The 16131-nt window shown below is 40.4% G+C and overlaps 1 protein-coding gene across 4 annotated transcripts; it reads right to left on the minus strand.

The window, feature by feature from the left end:
• Positions 1-2295: 2295 nt before the first annotated feature.
• On the minus strand, positions 2296-14228 carry LOC136448132 (glycerol 3-phosphate dehydrogenase-like). 4 transcript variants are annotated; one of them, XR_010757834.1, is made up of 9 exons: positions 14129-14228; positions 10691-10845; positions 9798-9951; positions 9230-9436; positions 6520-6677; positions 5446-5564; positions 4910-5117; positions 2530-3745; positions 2296-2475 (listed from the first exon to the last, which is right to left on the minus strand). XR_010757834.1 is itself a non-coding variant. In XM_066447288.1 (8 exons), exons 1-8 carry the CDS (start codon positions 14183-14185, stop codon positions 3514-3516), a joined length of 1290 nt encoding a protein of 429 aa, XP_066303385.1. In that variant the 5' UTR covers positions 14186-14228; the 3' UTR covers positions 2482-3513. The 4 variants fall into 4 exon arrangements, 3 of the variants coding, with proteins under 3 accessions (XP_066303385.1, XP_066303386.1, XP_066303387.1); XM_066447288.1 differs by lacking the exon at positions 2296-2475 and having other exon boundaries at positions 2482-3745; XM_066447289.1 differs by lacking the exons at positions 2296-2475; positions 14129-14228 and adding an exon at positions 13944-14045 and having other exon boundaries at positions 2482-3745.
• Between the last annotated feature and the right edge of the window lie 1903 nt (positions 14229-16131).

Consider the following 16131-nt stretch of genomic DNA (forward strand, 5'->3'; position numbering starts at 1 on the left):
GATTCTTCAATTTTGTTCTTTCACGTCTTCTTTGACTTTGGCATTCTCCGAACTTTCCCCGATTTAGGGCATATATTTGCTCATTTTGCAGTCGCGATTTATTTTTGTACGATTTATGCGCGCGTGGATGTCATCCATATAATCAAAATAATGGCCTAATCTGCCACCGTTGCAGGTGCTAGGGTAGGTTGCATTATACCCCCATTCCGCTAGGAGGTGCTCGCGCCGCGCGCTCTCTGCGACCTAAAATGTAACAATGCGCCCAACGAATTTCACAGATAAGAGACGAATCTTACGCTTTGTGTGTTTTGTTATCTTTTCAGACATACTTTTACAGTTTGCATGATATTCCAAATATGAAATCAAGGATCAAACAAATCAGATTTAGGTCGCAGCGAGAGCGCAGCGCGATCGCCGTCTATTACTAGTATCAGAATGGAGGCCTTGCATACCGACCTCCCTGAAGGAAGCTATATGTACAAGAGAAAATTCAGTCGGTACACCGCTCTATCTCCGCTCGGCTGCCCTCGCCATTTTGATGACGTACGCTGTTCCCAGTGTTTAGGTGATTTGCACAAACTAATGATGTTTGTGAATGTTGTGAGAAATAGTACACTGTTGTCGGATAGAAGTGCTGCTGCTAAAATGTATGATGAACAGTATGATTGAAGATAAAGTCATGAGTCACTCACTCCGACTCATGACTAGTACTGAGTTTCAGGACTTTTGTGTGTAGGGCTTGGGTTGAGAAGATTAAATAGAATTTCGAGTCACTTAAATTTTCGCTTTTATGTATGTAACGTTATGCATGTCTCTCTCTGTTTGTATGTTTATATAGGATTATACGTGTGCTTAGTGTGTGCACTGTCTGCGTGTATTAAGGGGGGGGGGGGTCAAAAGAATGACCAGAGAATGACCCAACACTTTGCAAACACAGAAGGTAAAGATCATTGAATTATATATCAGAAGAACTTTATTGCGCGATAGTTGTAAATTGTACAATGTATGACAACTTTTTTTATTAATCAACAAAAGAATATACAGGACGGAGGTGATGCGCTCTAGCAAGTACCTACTATCAAACATCACCTCTGAAAATAGAAATTACAGCTGACAACTAGACTGGCCGTCATTTGCTTTAAGAGCAAATTCAGGATGTTTCGCCCATACTCCTCATGCAAGAAGTGGGCTGTCCCAAAATACGGTAAGGGAAATACAAGTTTATGCATGAATTATGCAAATGAGGTCCTCATTAGCATAATTCATGGCCAGGTGTGATCACCTTTGCTAACGGTACGTACATCTCAAATCTGACATCTGCAGCTTTTCCGGTAAGGGAATTACAAGTTTTCGCATAAATCATGCAAATGAGGTCCTCAGTAGCATAATTTATGGCCAGGTGTGTTCGCCTTTCCTAAAGGTACCTACATCTCAAAGATGACATCCGCAGCTTTTACGGTAAGGGACATACAACTTTATGCACTGATTATGCAAATTAGGTCCTCATTAGCATAATTTATGGCCAGGTGTGTTCGCCTTTCCTAATGGTACCTACATCTCAAAGATGACATCCGCAGCTTTTACGGTAAGGGACATATAACTTTATGCATCCATTATGCAAATTAGGTCCTCATTAGCATAATTAATTGTCAGGTGTATTCACCTTTCCTATAGGTACCTACATCTCAAATATAACATCCGTACCATGTAACATAAGGTACATATAACTTTCTGTAATACCATTAGTAGAGGTACCCCCTGACATCTGCTTGGTTTTAACTTCCAGACAGGGGAAGTGTAGGAGGGCTTATGTTACAAGATGACCTAGTTGTGAGAAAATAACCAAAAATTCCATCAAAAAATTGCAAAAGAAATCATTTTGAAGTAGTGTATACCCAAAAAAATTATGGGGTCCTTTGGGTAAATATCCAATGCACAACTAAACCAAATTTCAGGTCCTTAGGTTTCAACACCACGGCACTGGAGGCCAAAATGTGCGACTTTTGTCAGAAAATGACCAAAAAACCTCGATAAAATCATTTTAAAAACTTATATCAAAAAAATTTTAAAAGGGTCTAGGGGTATACACGTACTCTACCTCCATACCAAATTTCAGCTAATTTGGTCGACGGACGACCGAGAAGAAGCGATTTGAAGATTTGACAGGAGAAGAAGAAGGAGAAGAAGAAGAAGAAACCTGACAAAAACAATATGTTTCGTTGGCGAAACATAAATACAATTTAAAAAAAAAACAGCATTTGCGTTTGGTTGTCCAATACAGACAAGTATTATATGATACACACAGTCCTACTAAGGACAAAATTCGAGTTTTAACAAATATATAAACAATATGACAACTTACATGCATAACAGTTGAACTATTGCTAATATCTACAAATTTTTAAGAAGTAATTTATGACTAACATGTAAGACAGCGTAGGTACCATCACAACAACCTTCTAGTTAATTTTATGCCTGCGGTATCAGCCTGGTCGAATCATCACTAACACCTTCTACTTAATGTTATGCCTACGGGATCAGCCTGGTCGAACCATACCATCGGGAGCTCCTCGGTACCTCTACGGTGATGGGGGTGTCGCCTGCCAGTCTAGTTCATTACCACACGCCGGGGAATTTCTAAGGGTTTGGTTTAACTTAATTTGCTAATTAGATATGCCGACTGGAAAGATAGGCTGACAGAAGGACATACTTAGCAGACATGGGACCGGTAAAACACTCCGAAGCCTGCCAGTCTGCTGGACGGTTAGATTTAAGAATAGCCCGGTGCCATCTTTGTTACGGCTCCTGAATGCTACAAAATGAACTGGATCGAATTGTCTATATGATAAGCAAACGGATATAAGATAGACGAACTTAATGCCGATGCTTTGAAATTGTTTTAATACCACTGTAATAAATAATTTTTAATGATTTGTGTAATGTCTTGATGGTGAAAACCAAGTGCAATATGTACAGAGGGCACAATTCAGTCTTTGGCTGCAATGCCTTTTTCATGAATAAACCATTTTTGATTGATTGATTGATTGATGTGTTTTGGTACCTTCAAGATAGCAGAGTGAGAGCAGACACTTCTGGTTGTACCTGCACTACCATAGGATGATGGAGAAATGTAAAGAAAAGCAAACAACGACGTACACTACAATGGCTGCAATCGCAAAACTGAAGGGTGTTTTGCAGTTCACTGTCAAGAAACCAGAAAAACTGACAAATCCAATATATGTCTGTCTATAGCACCCTTGCCAAATTGCACTACTTGCACTAGGCGCTTGTGTTGCCATTATTGTGACAGTCTCAATCGCAAACTTAAAGCCGACGCAAACACTCCATTTTCTCCCTACCACAAATTTAAATCCCTGCAAACTTAAAACCATTGACAGTATCTTAAGAGAAATTAAGACTATTACTAGCTTGAGAGGAAAGAGAGTATTCATGATTGTAGCAAATTGATGTAAACACGTAAACATACAACAGTAGTAAACAACTTGTAATGACCTACAATTTTGCCATCTTGTTAGGGAACCCAAGTCTAATTAATGGGTGTGTTAAATGGTATGACACCCCGTCCATTTCTACAGTATCATCTGCTATTCTTCTTATCTCAGGCCTTTGTTCTGGATATGTGATGTGAGGTTTTGATGTTGGGATGGCGTTGGCCACACGTCTGGCAATAGCTAGACAGGCGGAGAGTCCGGTGGATCGAATCCCACCTACTGTCACCCATCCTCTGTGGGACAACAGCCACATGCATTAATGTACAAATGATACTCAGGATCCAGCATTAGGGGTGGATACCGGTTTGGCTTAATCAGGTCCTAATCCAGGTTTAGGTCCCGAGGTTCAGTTTCTGGTCCGGACCTGAACCTGGACCTGATCCTGTCTAGTTGACAAATTGTTTTGTTTTATTAGACCAATAATAAGCATAGAGAATTAAGTCTGACATGACTATAAAAGTTTCTTGTTTCAAGACTTTCAAGACAAACCAATATTGATATCTGAATGAACTTGAACCAACAGTTACAGAAGAGAGTCGGATATGAATTTAGACTAATCTAGTTTGATTCAGGCAATCAGGGTTACATTATCTCTTTTGGCCAGATTACCTAATAAGATGTCTAAATAGAAAGGTATACTTTTGCACTTTGTTCGTTTTTTTTTGGACACAGGTTTTGGGCTTTCAGGTTTTTTGGACTCAGTTCTTGGATGTTATACAGGTTCGAATCAGGTCCAGCGAACCAGTATCCACCACTATCCATCATTGTAAGCTTTGGACAAAAATCAACCATAAGTAATATGGTGTAAAAAAGTTATTCTCAGAAGAAGCAAGATTCATACAGTATATTTTTGACAATCTATGAGAACCTTGCAAAAGCAAACTTTAACTTTTAATAGGCCAGAAGCAATCATCGGTTGTTGACATTTCGGACGGACGAAATGAGCCAGAAGTTGAGAAAATTTTGTGAAAAATAGTATTACAAGAACACCAATTAAAACTTCCAAATCTGGTATTTGTACTCTCTATAGCAACACACGTCACCACACAAATTATTCTATGGAAGTCGTGTGATAGGTATACATGTAGTATGAAATATATGATAAGTATAGGAGCCCATGGGATAGCCATAAATACGGACTGCTTCAGAACACCTGTATTGAACAATATCATGGCCCAGGTTATAACATAAAGATGTTTACCATCAGTTTTGTTTTCCCCTCCAATGTACCAATCATAAAAATCCTACTAAACAAATCCTAACAAGTATCACTCAGTAAACTGTTAACAAGCTGTGGCAGGTGTAGAAGAAAAAAATCTACCCCCGTCAAGAATATACCTGGGTACATTCTGGCCAGGGGTAGTTTCTAGCCTGCTACACCTGTCCAGACTTCTCACCTGTCCCTGTCCACAATGAAGTGATAGTCCTTTGTCTGTGTTGCCGGGCGAAGCCCTGCGTATGTCGCTACGACCGGATGTTCAGCCAACTGCGGGAGGACAAAGTGAGCGTACGCTACCAGCTCATCGATGACTTTCGGATGAACTTGCGGATTCTCCCTAGCTGTTTGGTCCTCCGCTGTAGGGCCGACCACAATGTTGCCATACACTGTTAACAGAGTTGTTGAAATCAAATGTTAGTCAAAACTCAAATTTAACGGTTACCATAATGCTGCTTCAAACATGAAAGGATTCCATTCAATGTGCTTTAAAAAGTTATAATTAAGTCTGCAAAATCTTAGAAATGAGACTTTTTACTATGTACATTAGTGTATGTAGTGTGTGTGCGCGCGTGTGAGAATGTGTGTGTTTATGTGTGCCTGTGTGTATGTGTGTGCATGTGTGTGAATCTGTCTGAATGTGCAGTACCTTTTAAAAGCATCACAGTTGTTTCGAAAGTGTGAACTGTTCTTTTATAGCAAAGTAGTTTTACTTACCTGAAGGAAACACCAGAACACCCTTTGTTCTCTCTGTTGGAACAGGGAGGATGATGGAGTGGAGAAGATTTGCAGCTGATTGGTCAAACACTGCAAACTGTCCCTTCCTTGGATGGATCCTAGAGCAATGTACAAATAAGAAGTGTTAATTTTATTAAAGAACATCAGAAAGAGATATCTTTTCAGTAATCACTAAATGATGACTGCTCCAAATTTGTTAGTGTAAGAAGACTATAGAGCAACTTGAAGATGCCTAAAAAAGGGGATGAAAAGAACAAAAATACACCTACATAGGATTAAGACAATTTGTGTTTAACCAACTAGACTCAAGCATATTTCTTGAGGAGTTTCAGTATATATCAAAGTTTAAAGTTGTTTATATATAATTTTAGAACCTTGTAGTTGTATATGTGCAGCTATAGCTGCCTATTTCTACCTAAAAGAAACTTTTTACTGTAGGCCATGTTGACTTGATTATATGGAACCTTAATTCATTCATTCATGTTTATTGCATGTTCATGCCCTTCCGGGCTAAATGCATTATAAGTACATGTAATACAATTGTGCATTGTAATAACAGAAAAAAAATGAAGAAAACTATTCTATGTTCTATCTACATCTAAAGTTTACACGCTACTTCTCTCTTCTTGAGACATGTGTACACGAATTCACATGAATGACATCTTCTGGGAAACCCAAAACTGATGCAAGCATTAGAATACAAAAAAAAAAGTTTGGAAAAACAAACAGTTGCTTTCATTATGAAATATAAGTGGTCAGGAAGGCTGAGCAAATGATCTAACACAACGAGTATGATGATATTGATATACCAAAAATAGATTCTTCATTTTTGTTCTTTCACATCTTCTTCTTTGACCTTGGAATACACTTTGGCATTCTACGACATTGGCGCACGTTTTCCAATTTTTTTTAGCAATTTACGGCGTATATTTGTTAATTTTGCAGCTGCTTTGCATGATTTACAGAATGGCCGAAAACCTTTTTTTTTTCAAACAGACCAAAATTGATGTGCATGCGGATGTTACCCATATAATCAAATCAACACGGCCTTACTCAAAAGGGCTGGGCTGATTGATGGCTTCTACTAGGTCTCCCTGGAGGCCAGTACAGTTGATGACAACTCTGCTTTTGATTGGTCCTCTTGAAGTTTCTAGCAGCCAATGGCTGCCTGTTTCAAGATGCCCTCCGAGTACCTTACAATCTCTCATGATCTGCAGGCAAGAAAGAGGTGAGGGAACATCCAATAAAAAAGATGATAGAACCCCATTAAACAGGAAAACAGCTAGAGAGAAGGATAACAAAACTAGAAGCCTTAGGCTTTGAAAAACAGCAACACCAAATGGTAGAAATTGGCCAAATAGACTGTTTTATTTATTTTTATTTTATTTTATTCAAATTGCAACGGCAATACAAAGACCACCCAGGCAGCGTGGCTGATTTTGGGTGTCTGACACAGCACATACAATTCATCAACACATACAATTACAATGTTGAAAAACTACGCATATATACAAATAAGGTCACTAACGTACACAATGATTTGATAATGATAATAATAATAATAGTACTAGTAATAATAATAATACTAATAAATGACAAGTAGGTTAGAGGTTTGAGAGGTCAGAGGTCAAGGTTAACAATACTAAAGTAATTAAGATTTGAAGTAGTTTGGCATGGTAAGTTGACGTGGATGGCTTAAATGGAAGGACCATTGAAACGCTTTGTAGAGGAAATATATGCTTCGACAGCCTTAAAAAGTTTTTTGTTTGTTAGATTGTCATAGCCTGGTAACCCCTGCAGTAAGGTAGACACGGACAGACGTTGTTGTGTGAGCTGGTGGACTGTAGCAGCTAGGACGTCCCTCTGGCTGTTGTAGAGCGGACAATGTAGCAGGTAGTGGGCAACAGTCTCGGAGGACGCACCGCAGGAACACAACTTGTCTTTGATCTTCATTAGATGCAGGGTGGAATGCAAAGGGCTCCAGTCCATTCTTAGCCTGGTAGCGAGGATGTTGTAGTGCCTAGAACCTAGGCGTCTGTACGCTTGATGCTGCATAGAGGTCAGGAGGTAGTCTTTGCACATTCTCTTGAAGTTGTTTAAGGTCGAGGCCTCCTTCAGTCTCTGTGGAAGTTGATTCCAGAGGGTTGATGCATGAGGGATGAAGCTGGACCTGTACACCTTGGTTCTGCAGCGAGGGACGTGTAGGTGTGTTGTGTTGCGGAGCTGAAGTCTAGTTGACCTCTGTTCACCTCTTGTGGAGGGGATGAGCGACTGGAGGTGTGCTGGCACGAGGCCATTCGTGAGCTTGTACATCATCACCATGGAATGGTAGTGTCTCCTGGAGGCCAGACTGTCCCATTCTAGTTCCTGTGCAAGTCTGGTACTAGGAGTTCCCTTCATGGCTCCGGTTGTAAGGCAGCCTGCTTGGTACTGGACTTTGTCAAGCAATTTGCTGGCTGAGCTGCAAAGATCACCTAGCAGTACAGAGGCGTACTCCAACTTAGTCCTAATCATGGTGTTGTAGGCTAGTTCAAGAGCCTCCCTACTTAGTTTTCCTCTAAGTTTACAGAGTGCACCTATAAGTTTCCTGGATTTACTGCACATTGTTTGAACGTGATCAGTCCATCTCAGGGTTTGGTGGATAGTAACTCCAAGGTGGGTGTATGACGACACTTGTTCGACGACTTTTCCAAGGATGTATATAGGTGGGAGCTGGACATTCTTCCGGTCTGACTTTATGCAGAGAACCTTACACTTATCTGGGTGAAGTTCAAGTCCCCAGTCAAGGAACCAGGTAGAGACAGTGCGCAAGTCAGCGTTTGTGGTGTCAGCTATCTCCTGGACGGTTTTTGCTGAATTATACAAGGAGGTGTCGTCTGCAAAGCAGTTAATGTTCGACTTGCAGGTAAGGTCTTTGAGGTCGTTGAGGTATACAAGGAAAAGTAAGGGGCCTAATATGCTACCTTGGGGTACACCTGCTGAGGTTGTGCCCCAGGAGGAAGTTACACCGTTGAGGACGACTCGTTGACGACGGTCCGTCAGGTAGCTGTCAAACCAGTGTATCAGCGGTCCTCCTACCCCGTAGCGAGTGAGCTTGTAGATGAGTCCTTGACGCCAGACTGTGTCAAAAGCCCGCTTTACGTCTAGGAATACAGCCGCAGTGCAAGCTATGTCAGGGTCATCGACTGATTTCCCCCAGTCATCTACAAGTCGTAACAGCTGGAGTACGGTGCTGTCTCCCTTTTTAAAACCGGATTGGTTTTCGTTCAGCAGGTTGTTGTGTACAAGGTGGGCATAAAGGTGGTTGTGAACCAGTCTTTCCATGACTTTTGCCACTGTAGGTAGCAAGGATATAGGCCGGTAGTTCTGGCAGTCTGTTCTGTCGCCCTTAGACTGTGATGTGTATTTTTCAGTCTATTTGACAAATATCTACTTTTCTTTTCAAAAACCTATGGAGTGTGGTAGAGACTAACCCTAATGACCTGACATAACTTTGTGGGTGTAGCCATATTCAACAAAGTAAGTCATCAATCCATGCTCCACTTGCCTGTCTACCACAACAACATCGGACCTGAGCCAAACCGGACTTCCAATTCTCCAAGTATCCTATTACGCCACTTCCACCTTACATTCTACCACTCAGCAAAATTCACATCACTGTAGATTGGACACAGTTGCAGACACACACCAACACAAACAAACTGAAAACAATACCTCCGTTTTCACGGAAGTAACAAAACTATCTATCAATATCATTCTTTACCATTGAACCCTGCATCCAAGCCTTATGTGCCAACGTGATGGGTATGAGCCATGGGTCCACAACTAACTCTCCTGGAATTATCATTGCTCCCAATGCCGCTGGGTTGAGATGGGGCTCTCTCCTAAGAAGATCAGCCCTTGAGATAAGACGGGCACCTGTCACTCCATTGTTGTGGGCAGACTTAAGCAACGAAGGCAGCTTGGACATCTGTGAAATGGGATAGTTTCAAAACGATCTTTTTTACACACAGGATAATGGTACATCTGTAAGTTTCCTAAGAAAGTAATGATATTATTCATGCTTCCAATGGCATTTCAATGGTCCAGACACAAGGCAAATAGATACTGAGTGTAGTATTACTACCTTATCTGAAATGCTCCCTTTCCTCCTGCTTTCACATTTAGCCAGTATATACAGGCTTTGATTACTGGATAGTGACAGAAATAGATCTAGAGAATATTGAATTGCAACATGAGTATGATGTCTTCTATTTTTTTAAAAGATTTTTTCAATACCTGAGAATATTTCGATACCTAAGCAATGTCTTTTTCATAGAATTTTTTAATACCTGATCTTGATTCCAAGCCACAAGCAAAGCTCCTCTCTCTTCAAATGGCAGGTTGTATTTGTTGTAGATGGTTTTGTTCAGAATCCTGGCATCCTCTAGACACTGGTGTTCAATGGTGCTTGGTGTAGCATCAAATCCAGTATGTACTATACCACTGTACAGCAATACAAGCAAGGAATAATCTCAACCAAACTTAAGGGTTTTAAGGTAACATATAACATGAAAACATATGATTATCATCATCACTCACCATATCATCATATCTCAATTCCTAGCATACCCTTCATAAAATTGGCAATCAGAGATGGCAGACTTCACCCCCTCAGCACCCTATAGAAGAACATACAGAAACTTAACTGCTCTCTCTGGCAGAATATACTAGTACGGAAACACTCAGCCTGCACTGTGGAAACACAGATAGACAGACACACAGACAGGCAACACATGGAGTAACACACATGTAGATAGACAGAAAACATACAAACAGACACACAGACAACACATACAGAAACACAGATAGATAGACAAGCATACAGACAGACACATAATATACAAGTTCACATGCAGAAACACAGAGATAGACAAGCATATAAACCAACACACAGAAAACACATATGTACAGAAACACACACAGATAGACAAACTGTACACACAGACAACACAAGCAGTAACACATAGAGATAGACAGACAAGCATACAGACAGACACACAGCAAAAACAACACATTTTGCACTTCACTCCATTGGGGTTAAATCATAAGACAGAAAGTAGAACTACATATAGACTCTGCAAGAAAAAAAGATGACCGTTATACATGTTATACACATGGGCAGCCATCACGACTCGAGACCGGAGAAACCTGGACTCAACATAAGCAAGTAAGGAAGTTATACCTGTTGCCTGCACTGGCTTCCTGCACAAGTTGACTGTTTTGTTCACACAGCACGGTTTTCAAGCCACGTCCTGTTAGTTCATGAACAATGGCACACCCGACAGCACCTCCACCGATGATGGCAACATCATAGACAGGGACAGAACTCATCGTTATCTGTAATTCCAAACAAAACAAGAAGTTGAAGATCTCATGCTGTAAGTACATTTAAGTTTGTGTGGTTTTTATTTCGCGCTACCAAATGCAAAAATAGAGTGTTTGAGGTGGTTTTAAGTTTGCGCCAGCGCTATAGTCACACACTGCTACAACATTGGACAAAAATGTTTGTGGTGGTTTTAAGTCCACGGTGAAACGGTCACCGCAAAAACTGCAAACATAAAACCACTGCGAATATTTCTGCATTTACAGTCCCTCCGTTAAATTTCCTGACAAAATATTATTTAACACAACCATGTCTACTAGTATCGCACATGTTGCATGTTCGACCCTTACATGCATGTTAGACTTAACATGCCATCATTGGAACAAATTTGGACCTGGGCCAACTACGGACACACACCAGTACAAACATACAAACAAACAAACACACAGACTGAAAACAATACCTCTGTTTTCACTGGGAGATGATTGTAAAGTACATACAGCTATTCTTTAAGATGGAGAAAGAATGATAAAGACTTCCATATCCTGAAATGTAGAGTGGCGGCATTGTGGTAGCCTGCTTGGGTAGCCCACCCGCGTAGCCTAGACCACCTTTTCCGGAAACCCGTCTTCGTCATCATAACAACAGAACTGTCGTGTACGACGTTAAAACGTAACTAGAAAGGCAACATTTGCGAGCAAATACAGCATGTTTAGCCATACTCCTCGCCATGCAAAAAATGGACTCTCCCCAAATAACAATGGACCATTCTAAAATACTTGCACTAAAAAAATGAATCACCCCAGTCCAAAACTGAGTCTTCCAGTAGCACCTCAACACAATATGGACCGGTCCACAACCATATCCACTAATTGATTAACACTTCTGCTAAAGAATGGACTTTTTCATAATCATTCCAGCTCAAAATTGAAAGAAATAATTAAAGAATCCTCCCCTTGCAAGAATGGGATATTCCGTGCCATTTCCATGTAAACCAGTCGAAAAATATCCGCTGAAAATTACACTCTTGCGCATAATCAACCCAGTTCAAAATTGAATTAAAAAAGATCAGCCCCAGGGAAGAATGAAGTTTTCCATAGTATACATATGAAGATTTGACAGGAGACGAAGGAAATGACCAAAAACAACATATTTGGGTCAATTCAAAGTCACCGAGAGGGTTTTAATATAATATTTGTAATATGTTTGAACTATTTTGATTAAAAGAATGTCTAAGTCACAACAGTTCTAAAGTGTTCAAACAATTAGAATTGAAACTTATAACATGTTTGAACTCATTTCACATACGTTGGAAACATTTCGAACGTAACTACACAAAAATCTCTTTATTTAGAACAGTTTCAAACCATCTATCCAAATGTTTCAATGTTCGAACAATTTGTAACAAAAGATTTTCACAATTGCCCTCATAAACGAAGGTGCTAAGTCCTCCTGTGTGTTTCTGCCTATTTTCGGTGGCCGCGCTAGACCACCAGCGGATTTGTTTTGACGGAGCGTCACCCGCGCGCGACGATGTACACTGTTCGGCACCGCTAATATCCGGCATTTTCCCGCTCCAAAACACTCCACAAGACCCACGTTTTTAGTGTTTTGCCTCTTGTGCAACACGATTCGATTTGCATTACTAACGGGACGAAAATGATAGAAAAAATTCACCCCGTCCCGGCGTCCGTCCCAAAAACATGAACGACATGAAAATATATTTTCTTACAGATTCAATCACAAAAATCAACAGCATGGGATTCCAAATTTTCGCAACGGCCGACCATTTATCATGGTTGAACTTCCTTCCAAGGCGTGCGATAGATAAACATTCCCGGCACATAATAGTCACTAGTACCAGACTAACGCAAGCTCATGATGATAATAGGGAGAAAGTTTGTCAGTGAAGTTTGGCCACCAGAGGGTACATTCATTTAACGTTACAAGCTAGCGCAAAGGGGCGAATCATTGACCTTACCGGGGACTGACTCTACTGGCCTAATCATTCCTTTTTTGCCGAATTCTACGATCCATACGCCCGTACGTAGGACATGTAGGAAGGCACCGCCTACCACCCGCCTTTGATCATGTATGAAGTCGGCGGCAGAGAGAGATCATCAATCAATTTTGACAGGAGTGTCGCGCCAGTCTGAGGAGAAACGATCTCCCGTGTTGTGTTGAAGAATTTGGAGTTTGAAAATATCTGGAATAACTAATGCTAGAATAAACATTCACAAAATCATTGATTTAACTTGTTTTCTGTTATAAAATTTCCTAAACTGCAATTTAACCACTGAGTTTAAGGGAACATGGTGTTTTCCCGATAATCACGTTAAATGTTTATGTCCGGTCTTTCCTCCTCGTAAGCAAACTTCAAGCTTGGCCAGGTGCAAGGCACTCGGGGTCAATGACCTGTAGGTCATATGTAGTATTGAAAGTGACAGAAGTGGCAAATATTGTCAAGAAAGCCCAAAATAAATCGTTTTGAATATATGTATGCCAAAAATGGGAATGTAGTCCTTTAAATATTTGTTCAAGCCACATATACAGCAAATTTCAGGTCATTCGGTTGAAATACAAGGGCGCAGGAGGCCAAGATATGCTAAAAATAGCCTAAAAACCTCAATAAAATCACTTTCAAGGTCAATATCAAAAAAAGGAAAAGAACGTACATTGGTTTTTGCCTACATTACCTCTGTACCAAATTTCAGGTCATTTGGTCAAAAGATGACAGAGATGAATCGATTTGAAGATTTGACAGGAGAAGAAACATGAGAGAAAACAATATGTTGAGCCATACTTATGGCTAAACATAATTAAAACACTGGGGGGGGGGTGATTTATAAGTTCAAAACTTGCGAAGAAAACCCTGCTAAGGGACTGCCGTCTCAAAGTGTTTGTGAAATTGAAGGTTGAATTTACGTACCGTTCAGATCGGTTAACTCCTTGGTTAACTCAATGTATGACGTCTGTCTGTGATTGCTCAAACAAAGGGCAAGGGGTGACCCGAGGACATGTCCTTGGTTAACCCATTAGCTCACAGCTGAGTTACTATCACGAGTGGTACGTTTAAAAAGACTGTTACATATACTATAAAACGTATGTGTACCGTAAACTTTCAAATTCTTGCCTCCGAGCTTTCTGTTCGGTGCCTGACTGCCTGAGGCCAACCTTTGAACCCTCGACCACAACGGTGGCCGACAAGTACAACAAGATTGGTAATGAAAAAAGACATTGCCATGGCGACGGTGGCTACAATTACAAATCCTTACACGATCATACTTATCAACTTACCAACAGGCACAGCACACGGAGTCCATTCCAAGTCACCACACGGGTTTTTGTTGCCATTGTCGTTACTTTCGCCGAGAAGGTTATATTTTCGGTTACACTAGCTGTGGAGTTTTCGAAATATTTGGCTAAACCCTGCGGTTGATGGTAAAAATTTTGGTAACATATTCAAAGAACGTTTAAAAGATACATTTCTCTCTGGTTGGCGACAATGAATAAGGCAATAAACTAAAAACTTATTCTCAAGTCAAAACTGACTTCACATTGGAAAACTACCTTTCATCAATTCGTAATAAATCCTTTATAGTTAGCACAACTAAATTGAGAATCAGTTCTCACTGCTTGGAAATAGAAAAAGGCCGATATCATAATATAGCAGCCAACCAGAGACGATATCCTTCATGTCAAGATAGCGTTGAAGATGAATATCATTTCCTTATGTCATGCCCCACATATACTGTAGATAGACGAAAATTAATGAATATGATCTCATGGTTTTTAACCCTTGTAAACATATGATGCCTCGGAGCGTGGGCTGACTGGAAAGGCTGCTTTCTTTCCCCTCCCCTATTAATCATAGGCCCGATCAAAGACCCAAACGATGAAACATCCTGAGGTCCGCCCGTGTAGACAACTTCTGCTTCTCTCCGACAAGCCGGAATAGTACAAAAATCGCGGTACAGGCATTACCAATGTTAGAGGTCTTGGGAGTCGGGCCAGAAACTAGGCGCGGAGCTAGGCAGCTCACTCGGGCGACGTCAGAGTTTTGCCATTTGTTGACTTTTTTTAGTAAAAGATAGATAAAACTTGGCAATACAACTCATGTTTCATATAAATATACTTTAATTAATGCGATGGTCTTTTATAACCGGAGCGAAATACCAATACATGTCAAGTGATCTGACATTGTATGATATGTGAGTTTGAATGTAACAAAAGAATACTATTGCCTGAAATTATTGAGAAGATGTTGAAGTTGAATATTCTAACAATCAATATAAGATAACGACCTCATAGTTGAACGTTGCAAGTGACGTTACTGACTTCCATACTAAGATATGTGAATCTAAAGTAGTCAATTGATCGTCTTGACATACGTTTGCGAGTTACATGATTGCTTGTACAAGGCATATATTTACACATATACATATATTACGAAATCAAATATTGACTTATTGTACATGTGCAAAGTGTCGTTATACGACATCTTGCGGTTCAACTGTATATCACCGTAACAAGTACGTTTATTTATTTATTTATTAGGCCACACTACACTGTAAGTAAGTTTTATGGATGACATCCTCTGCACTCTAAGTTCAGTTTGAGCGCACGAAAAAAACAAGATGGGGAAGAAAAGAAATGCCGAAATTTTCAAAATAAAAGTCATAAACGTTGTGACAGTAGTTGAAGCGACAAAACATGTAACGGAGGGTGCTGCAACTTCGGACGTAAATTTACGAGTTCGACATCGTATTGCATCAGTGTCGGTTATCTGAAAAGTGTTGCGTTTTAATAAATAATGATTGAGGGTAGCAGTGTTTGGGAATTTTATGTTGTCGAGATGATTTTACATCATCCGTGCACGAATTACACCATGGATCCCAGTCGGTAAAACCAGAAAAATGTTGTTATGACCATAACGTTCCATATTGTTCCATTCTAGACAGGGTATCCTAACTTCGGCATACAAACATTATAGCCGGTCTTTGATTGCTCTGGACGATTTTAAGTAAACAGAGGGAATAGTTCCGTGCTAACTTACTTCAACTTCCCTCTGGTAAATAATTTTTGGCCGTGCGTAAGTTTCCGTCGATGCGAGGCGCGCTTTACCTTAGCTACTGTTTACGCCTCTTGCTGCATTCTAAGCCATGTCAAAGGTGACGGTCCGTTGTTTGGCATGCCAATTACGACAAATGCTTTGTTTCATGCGAATGACTCCTATGACTGAACAAACATAGGGCCACACATTCGCCGCAAGTGCGTCTTGGAGCTGGGGGCGAACATGG

The sequence above is a fragment of the Branchiostoma lanceolatum genome, chromosome 14 (genome assembly GCF_035083965.1).
Source record: "Branchiostoma lanceolatum isolate klBraLanc5 chromosome 14, klBraLanc5.hap2, whole genome shotgun sequence".
Lineage (NCBI taxonomy): Eukaryota > Metazoa > Chordata > Leptocardii > Amphioxiformes > Branchiostomatidae > Branchiostoma > Branchiostoma lanceolatum.

Coding starts and splice junctions, on each gene's coding strand:
- LOC136448132 (XM_066447288.1), bottom strand. CDS start 14,185: ATGGCAACAAAAACCCGTGTGGTGACTTGGAATGGACTCCGTGTGCTG. Junction 9,952..10,690: donor GAAGCCAGTGCAGGCAACAG/GTATAACTTCCT, acceptor ATTGCTGTACAG/TGGTATAGTACATACTGGAT. Junction 6,678..9,229: donor CTTGGATGCAGGGTTCAATG/GTAAAGAATGAT, acceptor TCTTGCCTGCAG/ATCATGAGAGATTGTAAGGT.